The sequence below is a fragment of the Corvus hawaiiensis genome, chromosome 10 (assembly GCF_020740725.1).
Source record: "Corvus hawaiiensis isolate bCorHaw1 chromosome 10, bCorHaw1.pri.cur, whole genome shotgun sequence".
NCBI lineage: Eukaryota > Metazoa > Chordata > Aves > Passeriformes > Corvidae > Corvus > Corvus hawaiiensis.
Window position 1 is genome coordinate 23,842,324 of NC_063222.1, and position 14,627 is coordinate 23,856,950.

The 14,627-nt window shown below is 42.5% G+C and overlaps 1 protein-coding gene across 1 annotated transcript in view; it reads right to left on the bottom strand.

Moving 5' to 3' along the window:
• The window catches only part of FNDC3B (fibronectin type III domain containing 3B), a 184,515-nt gene that overhangs the window by 141,108 nt on the left and 28,780 nt on the right, over positions 1-14,627 (bottom strand). The window contains exon 2 of the mRNA XM_048314456.1: positions 5,634-5,772. Within this exon, the coding sequence (XP_048170413.1) occupies positions 5,634-5,744 (111 nt within the window). The 5' untranslated portion in view covers positions 5,745-5,772. The remainder of the gene's footprint in view (positions 1-5,633; positions 5,773-14,627) is intronic.

Below are 14,627 nucleotides of genomic sequence, written 5' to 3' on the forward strand. Positions count from 1 at the left end.
TTACAGGTTGTTGCTGCGGGAAGGCAGCAATATCAAGAGCAAGCAGGCATAGCCAAGGTGTGACTGATGTGGGTCATCACTGGAGCAAGGGCTGGGCACAAAGGGAGGACATGTAACCAAAGTGGCCTCAGACCCAGGAGCAGCAACCAGGCTCCTCAGGCAAGATCCTTCCAGAGGCTGCAACCCAGCCCCAGCCCCTCCTTTCCCAAAACTGGAGTACTGGGGTGTTTCCCATAATCCATCCCACCACCCAATCCCCTCTGCAGTCCCCCCATGCTGCACACAATGCCCCAGAGCTTACAACTGCATAGCACTGATCAAAGAGATGCAGAGCTGAGGCCAAACCATTAAAGCCAGCACACACCAAGTGTTACATATGGGACACCTTCCAGCCAACACCCCTGACTTGTTCCACTTGCCTGGGACAAAATGTCAAGGCACACTGTGACTTCTTTTGTTTATACACACTAAGTATATAAAACTAATTCCATGATTTATTTTTCCCCACCTCCTCATAAAACAACAAAATCATGTTCTGCAGCCTGAAACGCAGCTTCCCTCTTTGCTTTCACACAAGGGATCTTCATGAGAACGCCTCCTTTCTAAAGCTTTTAATTAAAAAAATCTGAGGAAAGCAATAAAAAAGTGTAAAGATAATGTCACTATTTTAATGAAAACAAACCCAGATGATCTTTAATTGTGCTATGCCTCTTCCAATATTCATCATCCCGAGTATGCACAGTTATGAGATGGGCAACAGAGGAGAGGGAACTTGAAGGGTCACTCGGAGCCCTCGCTGCTGGCTGGCAGCATCTCCAGGGTGCGGTCTCATGTCCAAAGTCACTCCAGCCCACTTTCAGTCCTTGGCCTCCTCCCATCCAAAAAGCTGGAGCATGTGACAGCTGGGAGCAGCGCATCAGCAGCACAATCCCAAAGGCTTTTTCATTTCCCTAAAAAGTACTCGGATGTTTAATTTAGCAGTTTCATCCACTCGGTGCTGAAGCCCAGCCTTACCTGCTGCATCCTCAGAGAAAGCTTGTTATCTCTATAGTACTCTTTTTGCATTTAAGAATGCCATTCTATTTCATTGAAAGTCGTGTTTGTTGAGTGATGAATGTTACTAAGTTGCATAGCTACTATAAATATTTATAATCCCACAGAGTACATCCAGACTAAGTTTTCATGACAAGCCAAGCACGTGTCACTCGTGCCTCCCTTGTTCCCGCTATCCAACTCTCATGGCCAGTGGAAGCAGGGGAAGAGACTAAAGAAGGGCTCACAAAGCAGGCATAAAGCTGGGGTTCAGGAATAAATAAACAGAATGAGGAAGTTTTGGATTGGGTATTAGGAAAAATTTCTTTACTGTGAGGGTGGCGAGGCCCTGGCACAGGTGGCCCAGAGAAGCTGTGGCTGCCCCATCCCTGGGAGTGTTCAAGAACTGGTTGAACAGGACTTGGAGCAGCCTGGTGTGGTGGAAGGTGTCCCTGCCCATGGCAGCGAGTGGAAAGAGATTGGTTTGGTTTGGAAGGGATGTTAAAGCCTTTCTGTGATATAAAACTATATATACTGTGGGGAAACACTCTCAGACAAAGGCAGAAATGCCACCTGATAAGGACCAAGGGCATACACTACAATCTCTTTTGTATACTACTGGTTTACTTACACAAGAGTTTAAGCCCACAAAAGAAAATTCACACTCAAAGCAGGCCATCATCCCCCAACTACTCTGTGGCCTCTCACAGCAGTGATGAGGATGATGTTCACCTGCATCCATGTGATGCAACACAGTCCCAGAGTTCACTTAAAGTATTTCCCCTTTATGAGAACATTTTCTCGCTAAGGTCAAACAGCCGCTTGCAGGGCTTAGGCTTATTAAAACCCCACATTAAACATTTTCCAGTGTAGTGAATTTTCCCTTCCATGAGATGCATCATGCTTCATACAGCTGGGGAGCACAACATCATAGGCACCACCTGGGATCCAGCCACAGGGTCCTCAGAAATGCTTTAAACCATTAAGATTTATTGCATTTACAATTTCTATGGCGCATAGCTTATGAAATGCACTGCTTTTTTTGGGGGAAAAAACAAAAAAAAATCACTTGTATCCATTTTGTTATCTACTTTAAAAGACTGTGCCCCAGATCCCAGTGAATCTCCAGGTGCATCCCACAGGAAGGACCAGGGAACTCACACACCAGGGAACTGGGTGCAATACTCTTCTCAGGAACACATCCCTCGGTCACACAGAGCAGGCAGGCTAAACACTTTCAGCCTCTCTTCAGTAAGAAAAATCAGGGAACATACTACACCTTAAACAGTAAAGCTGACTTTTTAACATGAATACTTCAATAATAGTGTCTGGGCTTAACTTTTTTTTTTTTGGACAGAAAATAGAGGCATTAATAGAGGCATGAAGCAATTCAGTCAGTTTACCATGAGTGCTCTTTACAGCAAAGCCCAGCAAACCCCAGTGGCAGATCCTGAACCTCTTAATTTATCAAACCTTAAAACACACATGCCAAAGCAGTAAAAATAAATTAATAAATTGAGAAACCATGAAGAAGTAACTAAATTTTGGTACAAAGTTCACTCACTCAGCTCAGTATAAAACCCAGCTAAGTGCTTTCAGTTTGCTTGCAAGGTGCACAGACTTGTTATGCTACAGGAAAGTACCAAATCTCGTTCCTCATTCAGCTGTACTCTTGTTTCCCTCATTTAAAGCCTGTGACCCTAAAAGACAAGAACCAGCACACACAGCACTGTGTGCAATGCCTGAGCTCCAGCCAAATGGTGAAACCACAGGGTTGGTAAACACAGCTTTACAAAGAGCAGGCAAGCAGAAAACCTGCTGCACCTCTGCAGGTGCATTGAGTGAAACAACCTGAAATAAAACTTCCCAAACTAATAAGCCAAACATTCTGTACAAATGTGCTGTAGCACAGCTAGCTGCCCCTCCACTTTATACTCCAAGCTTTTTAGAGCTTGCAGTGGAGTACCTACAGGAAACCATTGAAATTCTTGGACCAAAAGGTTAATTATTGCTCCCTGAATCCCCTAAGGAATTACAAGTGGATTAGAAGCAGAAACAGCTCTGGAAGCAACATGAAAGCATTAAACACAGTCAGCAGTAGTGGAAATAAAGTGTGGGAAACGAAAAAAAACACAAAACAACCAAAGTCAGTGCTAGAAATGCCATTTTGGGTAGTCTAGAGTCTAGAGGAGAGGGATTACTGTCAAGCAGGCAGAGACACTCCTTGCCCTGCCCTGTACAGCTCTGCAGCCCTTACTCTCAGGAAGATAAAGCAAGTGAATGTTCCCATGCAATTGCCTTACACTGCAGGCCTGTTCACTGGCAGATTTGCCTTTTGCATCACTCTCCAGCTGGCTGCTGGCAAGGCCAAGGTGTTTCACCAGCTCCAGTCTGCTTTATTCTATGTGTATAAGAATGGGTCTTTTGAGGAATGGCTTTTCCCTGGAGCTCAGCATTTCCAGGCACAGATCCTAATGCAGCTCTGTGGTGCTGGCACAGCTGAGGCTTCACAAATACAGTGACACAGGGGTGAGCAACAGCCAGTGTGCCCAGAGCAGCCCATCAGAACCTCCATTCTGTCAGCCCCAAAGCACGAGGCACTGAGCTGCCTGCTGGCCATGCTGCAGCCAGGAAAACGCCACATGCCTCGTCTCCCACCAGCTCTGCCATGATGCTTTCTCACCACCAGCTTCTAATGGAGACTGTAATTATACCCTGTAAAAGCACGTCCTCCTAAAGCTAGGACCTACTTATGGAGTCATATAAACCATCTTTCTTAAGGAAGTCACTCCTATGTGAATCTATCCTGAAGGCTCTTCCCACCTTACAAGTAACTAAAATAAATCTCTTTCAACAAACACTTAACATTCGTTTCTATGTTACAACAAACCATGTTAAGGGCAATTAACATAGTTCATTTGCAAAGATCAAACAAAGCATTTATTCCGATTTCATTCCATTTTAGAACTGTACTTTTAAAAAGCAAAGACATCACCTAAAGCTGCAGGAATAGGATGAAAATGATAAAGCATAAAGGCAGTTAAGCTTAGCAACAGATGAGGGCACATACAGACTAGAGGCCAAAAAAGCCTCATGGAAAACTGGTGTTTCAGCTACAAGTACTTCAAGAGATAAGGAGATGAGATCTAAGAGCATCTTCCAGCAAACAGGAGAGACCTGGCCCAGAACTGTTCTACTGAGTCATGGTTGCATAACACAGCAAAAGCAAGAAGCGATGTGCTTCTAGTGCACCTGCAATTCTTTTTAATGCAAAAGATTAGCTGAGAAACTATTTTAAAGGCAATGGAGGCATCTGCCAAGCCAGGCTGATGAATCATCAAAGATGGGGAAATTGAAAGATTGGGCTTAGAGGGCTCAGAACAATTCACTTATTCTCTCTGTAATACAGAAGGACCCACTGACAGGACAGTCTGACCTGATAAGTGGTTTCCAGCAAGGAGGAAAGTGTGTACGTAGAGAACAATTATCCTTTCCCGCATGAATAAGATTGTTCCTTCACCTAGGTGTAGTAATACTGGACTCAGTAAATACAGCCATTGAAAGCATTCTTTGCCATTTTTTCAAGTCAAAGCACACTTTGCAAAAATGACTTTAAAAAAAATAACGAATCACAACAATGACAATCTACATCCTAATGAGAATCCAGATAACCACACAGACTTAGAAGCTCACAAGGAAAGCAGAAATTGTTCTTCCTCTTTAGGTTGGTCTAGCTCAAAACACAGCTTGAAAGGAGGAACAAACGATCCAGGGAACAAGAAGTAACAGAATGACCTTTTATATTGATTCAAGAGGGACAGCTTGCTCCTACCTTCTTTACAATACTTTGCTGAAATGTCCCACATGAGGAGAGAACCAAATTGAGCAACACAAAAATATTGCCAGGGTAGATGCTCTCCAAAGAGACACCTTGACTCCAGATGACATATTTGGGAGCCTACCACCCGCCAGCTTGAACCTCCAGGCTGTATCCTGACATGGAAGCATCGCTAAGGTCTTATGGTCATTCTACCAACTTCTGATCAAGCTCATCAGAGAGTATCTCCCAGAAAAAGAATAAAAGCAACCATTAATCTTATCTTCCTTCAAAACCCCACTCAAAATTCACATCTGCTTCTTACAAAGAAGCACAGTGTAGAACACAAGACCTGCTGGGAAAGGTATATTCAGGTAAGCAAAGAATAGGAGACATCACTCCTATTCTCCATTTCTTTCCTACTTCCATTTTTCTATATTTTTGAAGTCTTAAAATCTCACCACAAATGCTAGTAAGATGTCTGGACAAGACTGAGCACAAGTAAACCATAAGACTAACTTTCCGCAAAGCCCTCATATATGCAGGGTTTACAGCCACTGTTTCAATTCCACTATTTTTACTTTGATGAACACATATGCAAACAAACACATTCAATTTAATGGTACACTTTAAACACTGTTTTAGTGTCTTTTCAGTGTAAAGACAGATTTCTACATCCCAGGAAATACTCTGCCCACCCTTGTGCTAAGGAAAACCATCCTCCCTATCTTGAAAATCCCTTGTTGGCCTAGAAATAGTTTATTTAAACCAGCCAATTTCTGACCTGCTGTGATCCATCGCCATTCACGATGTGAGGCATCATGGCCACCTCCCCGTTCAGCAACGGCGGCAGCTCCAGCGGGATTTGGTCGGTCATCATCATTGTGACGTACATTCATGGAGAATTTTCCTCAACGGACTTCCTGCAAGAGAAACATCAGTTAAAGACCCTGCAAAAACCCTCCTGAAGGTCATTCTGCATTCAGGAACTTAAGCAGGACCCCTGCTTTTGTAACAGGATGTGTAACGGAGCTCAAGGCTGTGAATGGAGGTTTTAACTGTTGGATCAAGAGCATGGAAAGTCAAGTTTCCATGCAAGAATTCCAAAACCAACTAGCCAGATTTCCACTCTTTCCCACAATCATAATACTCAGCCCTCACTGCTGAAATAGGCAGGTTCTGAGACACTTTGAGAGAGCTTTGCTCTTAAATCAGCATCCTGCTTGCTGCCACAGCTCTTGGAACTATGTCACCTGCACAGTTAAGATGTTACAGCAATCTCACTCAATAGCCACACTTCAAAGCCAAACATCTTTATTTTCTTTCTAGGGCCCTGTAAACAGTGTGAACTACCGCTACAACACAAAGAGAAGACACCCGACTCCCACTTAATCATGACCCAAAAGGATTAAGGCTTCTGCTGGAGCAGGAGGGCCAGCACATCCCTCAATGTTCTGAGCATCCCATTCTATGAAGGACAATAGAAAATGATGACATCACTTACAGATTTGTGAAAAATCACACATTTCCAGCACACCCACCCCCTTCACAGCTAAATGATGTGATCTGTGAGCATCAGTAAAACCATGAGAAGCTGCTTTGTAAAAACAAGTCTTAATTCAGTGTTAAGGGTATCATCATGCTGGTTTATGGGGCAATAACACAGTTCTAGTGAATAAAATGCATGATCTCATCACATAGCTTATCTAGACTTCTGCACAACTCCTAAGCAGAGCAGTGTCCAGGGGTGAGCAGCCTCCTTAGTACCTCTCATGCCAGAGAATCCCAAAGTCTTCCTGAATAATTTCATATACATCCCAAATTCAAGTTAGAAAAAAAATATGATGTGATTTAGGTGGCAGCATAGGTAATCAGCTGGCACAAGATGGTCAGCGTACACCAGAGTACAGAAAGGGGAATTTTTGGCAAAGAGCATGGGACACAATTACAGAGCCATAAACCAGGAGTTTAATTCATCTACTCCAGAGGGGATGAAGGACTGAGCCAGCCTCACCAGGGTTGGAGCATCCCATTCCATGCATGCTGCAAGTCTTACATCCCCTCAGCCCCAAATACTGCTAGACTTAAAATTCTTTTTTTTTTTTTTTTAGTTCAACAGCTAAATTATTAGTTTAGTTGAAATACACTGTCTTCACTTTCATCAACCTCTTTCAGAGCTCATTGCAATCCCATCACCTGCACAGCCTCATGATCAAAAACATCAGCCTGACCAGGAGCTGCTTCTCCAGCTCCTGTGGAGGAGCACTTGTGTGATTTAGAAGCAATGGCAGTGCCCACACAGATTGAATCACATCCATCTATTCACTGTCACCAAACAGGCCCCTTCACATCTAAGCAGAACCAGAAGACTGAAAGTACATTTGTTTTTCAGAAGATGTGCAAACCTGGCACTGTGACCTCCAGCCATACAGCTCAAGACCAGCATTTTAATTTAACTCAGTACCAAATTTAGCACAACTCTCACAGCTCTTCCCACTGTTCTCATTTGTGTGAAAACACCACTTCTCTAATCATCACTTCACCGAGACAGAAACAGAGGCGATGTATTTTCATCCACCTTTAAATTAAATCCCTCCTTTTATCCAAGACTCAGTTACAGGACAGAAGTTCTCCAGAAGCCTCAGATACAGTTGTTGTTAGGATGGTACATCCACAGCCAGTTTCAAGTCCTATTTCCTGCCTGCAACAACTGCTTTGTCCCAGAGCTTAAAAGTGTTTCAGTCCTACTGCTGCCACTATCCTGAGTAACCTGCCCTGCAGTGCACACACCCCTGAGGTAAGGAATAAGCACCCTGACTACACACCCCTGTAGCTCCCAGGATCAAGCTCTCTGATCCAGCATAGCCCAAAAGCCTTGCTGACTTAGTCACCGCAACCCAACCATGACATGGGCTACAGAAATACATCCAAGAGACCAGAAACTTTGCCCAGTGCATTTTTCCCCTAAGGTTTTGGAGATTCTTCCTAAAGCTTTTGCTTCTCATTACTGCACAGTCTCAGGTTTTAATTATGAGAAAGATCTGAGTCCAACAACAATATTCACAGGTGTTGGGATTTGGGGCTGGAGAAGGAGTGGGACAGCACGACTTCAGTTTTTGGGGGTTCTGTTTGTTTAACAAGGAAGAAGAGAATATGTGAGGTTTTGTACCATTTCTTAACTGCTTGGGATTAAGAAAAGGACTGAAAGCCCAAAACTGAACACCAGAGAGCACACAAATGAGCAGCTTTCAATGGAAATGGACTGATTTGGTCAATAGCCAGTGCACCTCCAACTACTCTGGCTACACATATAATTATTTATGCATCTATAGTTGTTGTGTGTGCAAATGTATATATTCACATATAAAGTTTATTTCTAAAGAACACAATGTCCATAGAAACCATTTTAAACCCATATAAAACAAAACCCGAATCCCCAAACAAATGACACACTCATCTAGTCTGAATCTGAAAGCTGAGCTTCAACAGAATTTAAGCATCACACTGATGTTATTTCTTGAGGAAAAAATCCCCAGACTGTAGCTTGAAGCTACATATTTTCCTAGTAATATTTCCATTCCAGGCACAACAACGAATACGTTGACATTTATTTGCTACGTGTCACTGTTTAAAGTGCTGCAGCTACATTCCTTTTGCTTTATTAATGGTTTGTCACTACAGCCGTGTCTACACTTGCCTCACTTGAAAGGAGAAAACAAAAAAAAATAAGAAAACATAAATAAAAAGGGCTTCCTCCATTTGTCAGGTAGGGTACGACCCCACCAGAGACAATACCAGCAACAGTACTGGCTACAAGGCACAGCCACTGGGCAGGATTTTTCTGCAGTATTTCACACAGATGTACTCCAGGCAGAGTTAAGACATCTACAGTGAGACTGGCAGACTTCACTGCAAAGCCAAACCCTTTGGAAACAGGCCTCACGCACTTTCTGAGCTTATTTGTCCATCCATCCTACTTAAAACAGATTTATTAGCCGTGCTTTCACACCCCTCCTAAAGCCTAGTGCTCCTCCTCCCTCATGGGATGCAAAGCTGATTAATACAAAGAAGGTGAGGTCTGAACACAAGCAGTTTCTTTTTTCCTGCAAATTGGGAACATCGATGGAAGAAAACACCAGACACAACTCAAAGAGCCAGGTCACATTCCAGGATATGAGAATTCTTCCTCAGCTGAAATATGAACTGCCAAATACTAACCCACAGCTTTTTTTTTCAGGTACTAACTCAAATTTGGGGTTTTGTCTAGAAAGCTGACTACATTTAAATTTTAAAAAGATATTTCCTGTGCGTCTACATTCCCTAGGTTTGGCTGGGACAGGTCACAACAACGCCAACATGGAGTGAGAGGCTGCATCTCCCTGTCTAGCTTCCATCAGGAATATGGAAATCACAGCTTTCCACTTTGCTGTAGAGCAAGGATGAAAAAACCATCCAAGTTTGATGTCTCTGTCCCCAAACAGTACTTCCAAATCTTTTGATGTCTGCAAGTTACTGTTGCAAACTTGATTTTCAAGTCAGTACTGCAGCCTTCTACTGATCCCTCAGATGACTCTGTTTCCTTAAATTAATTCAATATGTGAATTAGTAATACATAAATTAGTTGCACATGGCACTAGAGAGAAAATTAAAACACCCAGAAGAATAAAGCCTAACTATCTAAAATCCAATGTCCATGTATGGTCAAATAACATGACCCAACAGGTTACGTCAGTTTTCCTGAAATTCCAAAAGTAGTGTGAACCACATCAAGATACCAAATTCTACTTTTCCTAGAAGGTTTGACCCATGTTATTTATGGGGCTGGAAGCCAAGAACATTTTTCTTCTGTGATTTTCTTCCCACCTTCTGTCTTTTACAAAGGCAAATTCGTCAGCTATGGCAGACAAATGCAGAGAACCTGGCAGAAGCAAGACGAGTTGTGAATACTGAGTCCTGTGACCGCTCTTTTCAAAGACTTGATTTTTATTTCCCTGCAGCAGACCATTAAAAGCTCCTGAACAAAGTGTTCTGCTTTTTTATCACAATCATCTGGAATTACAGAAGTTGTACTACAACACGGACAAAGAGTTTTCAATACTAAGTAGAGCCACATACCCTGGTTTATTTAATTCACAACTAAAATTCACTGCTAAACACACATTTCGCTCCTGCAGTGCATATTTAGGGGTATACTGCCTGAATAGAAAAGAACACACTGCAAAAAGAGTAAGAAGCTGTCCCGCCTTCAGTCCTACCCTTGATACAGAATATATTTGAAACGCACACAGTATAAACTTAAAATGGAAGGATTTTCTCTTTCCAGCCTTAAATAAAACCCCAACCCTTACCACTTCACCATGACAAAGTTCACACATACCTGGTACACACACAGGGTTACAGAGTCTAACAGACTCCTTTCTACCTCTGCTTTAATACATGTACTATACTCTTCTACCACGCTGCATGGGCTGGGTGAGCTTCTCTTGCACAGAAGCTGATGCACTGGCCAGAGAAATAATCCAACCCAGCAGGAGCTTCCTTAGTACTTTACAACCATGGGCAAAGCCAGTCCAGGTGCTATCAAAAGCCAAAGTCTGTTGATAACTGACCTACTGACCAGCAGTCACGAGGTGACCATTTCTCCCCCCACCAGATGTTTTCCCTGGTAAACCAGGTTCTGCAGTGAAGATGTTCAGAAATTGGCAGTTCTCTGACCCAAAATGGAAAGGATTTGTGATATCTGATCTGCATCCTCCAAACCACACCCTAAGAGCATGGCCAGCCCAAACTCTCCAGTCACCTGCACAGCTGATTTGAACACAGGGGGTTTTTCCCTATCCACTGCACTGCACCAACCCTCCAACACTTGTGTTGTTATAACCAGGACAAGAGGAAGGAGGAGTTGCACAAAAGGGCTTTGACATGGTTAAAAAAATATGTATGGAATCACAGGTTCATGTGAGAGGGAGTCCCACCTGACAACACTGAGAGGTCAAACACATATTTAGAAACACAGACCCTGAAAACAGGGAAGACTCAAATATTTCTAGAAGAAAACTCACTTTGGAAAATATATACAGTAAAATACAATGAGAATTTTAAAAAATAATAATTTAGTATTCACAGAAGCCATTACCTGCAGCATATCTTATTCTTCTTCCATAAAGAGAAATAGTCCTGAAATTATTTGTTATTTTTCAGGAGGTTATATTTGCAACTGAAGAACCCTATCAAAGTCTGGCATGTCAAATCATGTTAATGCTGGTTATTATATAGTTGAAGAAATGGGTGGTTTTCCAGAGTAATTTTGAATAATCTTTTGAATAAGAAATAACTAGGAAAAAAATTGCTAGTATGTACAAGGAGAATATGCATACACAGTCTTATACACACACACATTCTCAGACACAGAGTTTAAAATCGGTCTACAACCCACTAGGAAGGCTCTGAATGAGGACTGCTCCTTCTGCACCTTCCTGCTGATGCTGGTGTTTATGTGCAAGAGATGAGAGAACTCACACACTGCTCCGTTTGCCTACTGTATTTTGTACAGCACACATTGAAATTTAAGATTAATTAAAACATACATAACACAATTATATTTCCACTGAAAAGCAGAGTGGTAAATATAGCTTCTTTCCAAAGACTCCTGCCATGGCTTGCCACTCCAATTCGAAGAGGAGTGGTAAAAATTGTTCATGTAGAAAAGCCTCTTGAGACATGAGCAGTACCTGGAGGTATGTGCACAGATGGTTGGTCAAGGCACAAACAGTCTGGAATTTGTCTTGTCTGATGTGCCTTCATTAGTTTAGTTAAATCACATCTGTCTGAAGCGCCACTGAAACCTGAACACATTCTTTCTCTGTTTAATTACAAACACGGTAGATTAATTTGGAAGCATCCAAACAGACGGGCTTCTTCATAACAATTTTGAAGAAATACATGCAATTCTAAAAATCTGTTATGACAAAAGAAAACAGATTAGAGGGAGCACATACACACAAAGCCACTGGCATTTTATGAAGAGGTAGTGAAATGCCTGCTGCTTGCTCTCTGTGCCATTTCACAGACACAAGGCCACAGTAGCTGGATCCTATCTCCAGCAAGCTGAAAAGCATAAACATCCTCCCAAAACTTAACCACTGTAATTAATCAGTGGGTTTATTCCCCTCTAGTTTATTTTAAATAACAACACATTTCAATGTGCATGGTACATTCCATCTCCGAAGACAGAATTATCAGCAGCATTTCAATTCTATGCAGGATCAAGGAAAGTTAACATTGTTTTTCCCCCACAATGGTGTTAGATTCCCAAGGCAGCAATCCAGAGGGTAATGACAGGAAGATTTTCAGTAGTTTGCATTTATTTAGACCTAAAATTTGACCTCAAATTTTCCAGGCTTGAAACTCCATTATCTTAAAGAACAACAAATTTGCGCTGTTACCAGCTGCACACCCCTCATAGGAAATGTTTGTCATTCAGGAACAGAAAAAGTATTAAAAATTGGTTCCTAGCTTAACATTAGGGAGAAATGGAATAACCAGGTAACTTCAAACGTGTACCAGAAATGAGCATCAGGAATGGGGATATCAGGTCAAACTGCACCATGCGGGAGTGTCTTATTTCACAAGGCAAGTACAACTAATCAGCAGATAATAGCTCTGATGAAATATTGGAATAAAGCAACCTGGCACACAAAGGAGTCTTTTACCAAAGGAAAACTTCACCCCACTAGGGGCTTTTCCCCTTGGTTTTCCAGGGGGAAATCCTGTGAAAACTCATGCAGGAAAAGTGAGCTTGCCCTCCTCCCACCACCACCCACACCTGGGCATGCAGTGCCTGAAGACCGTCATATTCATGTGCAAACCTAGTGGAACTAGATTTAAGGGAATAAAATACACCAGGGCTGAAACAGAGCTTCAAATTTTTTATTAGGCTTATATTAGCTACAGCTGAGCAGAAAGCCATAGGCAGACAAGCTAATCCAATGGTTCCACAGCATTCTCACTTCTGCAAATAGTATTAGAGCAGCAAATTCATCTGCTGCTGAAAAATCAATTCCAAAACACGCAAACACACCACGGCTACAGCCTGCACTGCTGGCAGAAGAGCAAGCTGCAGAGACAACTTGTATACAACTCACTCTCACCATATGGGTTTTTCTGTGCTTTTTCTTCAATCTGAAAATTAAGTTAGTCATTTTTACTATTTATATTCCTTTCCTTCTTTGTTCTCACACCTTTCTTTCCTCACTTTCTTCCATATTAATCACAACGGATAAAGGGACTCACAAGAGATGTAGCTGCAAAAATAGAGAAGTTTTCAAACACACAATTCTCACGCTATTTCACAGCAATTCTTCTAAGCAGCCATAGGCTGAGTTTAACCCTTCTTGCACAATAGTGGCCAATTGGTTTTTTTTTCCCCCCCCATGATTTTTAGTGTTGTTTCTGGCACAACTTGGGTTTAAAATAGCAACTACTTCAAACTTGTTTCTTTTTTTCAAGGGAGATTATTTTATGCACTCCCAAAAATACAAGCAACAATTAATATTTCAAACTAATTTGTTCCTGCTTGTCCACCCTCAGAGACATTTGAGTTAGGAGAGTTCTGGGTGCTGTTTAATTGCCAGCTGTACAACACACCCCCCACTGCACTAGCCATCTCTGTGCTTCTCTAGAAAACCACAAGTCACTTGAAACAGGATGGGGACAAAGCAAGAGTAGACTTTGACTACATAATTAGGAACGGTGTGATACCTGTGAGGGTGAGGAGGCCCTGGCACAGGCTGCCCAGAGAAGCTGTGGCTGCCCCATTCCTGGAAGTGTCCAATGCCAGGTTGGACAGGGCTTGGAGCAACCTGGGACAGGGGAAGGTGCCCCTGCCCATGGCAGGGGGTGGAATGAGAAAATTTAAGGTTCTTTCCAACCCAAACCACTCTGTGATTCTGCGATGACATCTTCCTCTCCACAGGTCAGCAGGAAAGCACAGAGCTCTTCCAGATGTGGTCCCCCATTGCCAGGGCAAGGGGAGGAAGATGACAGTGGCCCAACAGCCCTCCACCCACAGCACAAATTGGTCCCCCAAGCACAGAGAGCCATTCTATGCAACAGAGACAACCCTGCACTCTTTCTAGCTAAATGATCACCCTTTTCAGGTTCTCTGCACTCTGCATAGCTTCTGACAAAAGCAATTTGCAAGTAAAATTCACTTAAAAGGTCTAACAAGATATTCAGAAAGTTTAAACACAATTGGAATAACTGCTATTTGCTTGAAGCAATTTGTGTGAGGAGGAACAACTCCCTTCAATCCAGACCTACACCTGCCTACAGATTGGGCCCTGATCCTGCACACATTCGCACTAGAGTATGTCTTTATGCACTCTTAATACTTTTATTAAGCACTGAACTCCCCCAGATTAGGGCTGCAAGCCCAAGAACATGCCCAGGGACACGAGCAAAACCTCTATGCAAAGAGAAGTTCTTCCACAAAGGTGAAAGTCAGATAAGGTACAGGTAATGCTTCATCTATTTGCTTTCTTCCTCCATTTAACAGCCAAAGTATTAATCGTGGTTATGGGTTGATAAGCACAGCATTTGTCGATAAATACCCTCCCCTTCAACTCTGCTCTCCCAAATAATAATCTCTCTGCAATATTACCACAAAGACCTTGGTTATCTCTTCTGGAGTTCCTGTGCAATGGGGAACCTACTGGAATCAATGGGGTGGGGATTTTTTTTTTTTTTTACCCCTAATTAAACTACAAAGAAAAAAAAA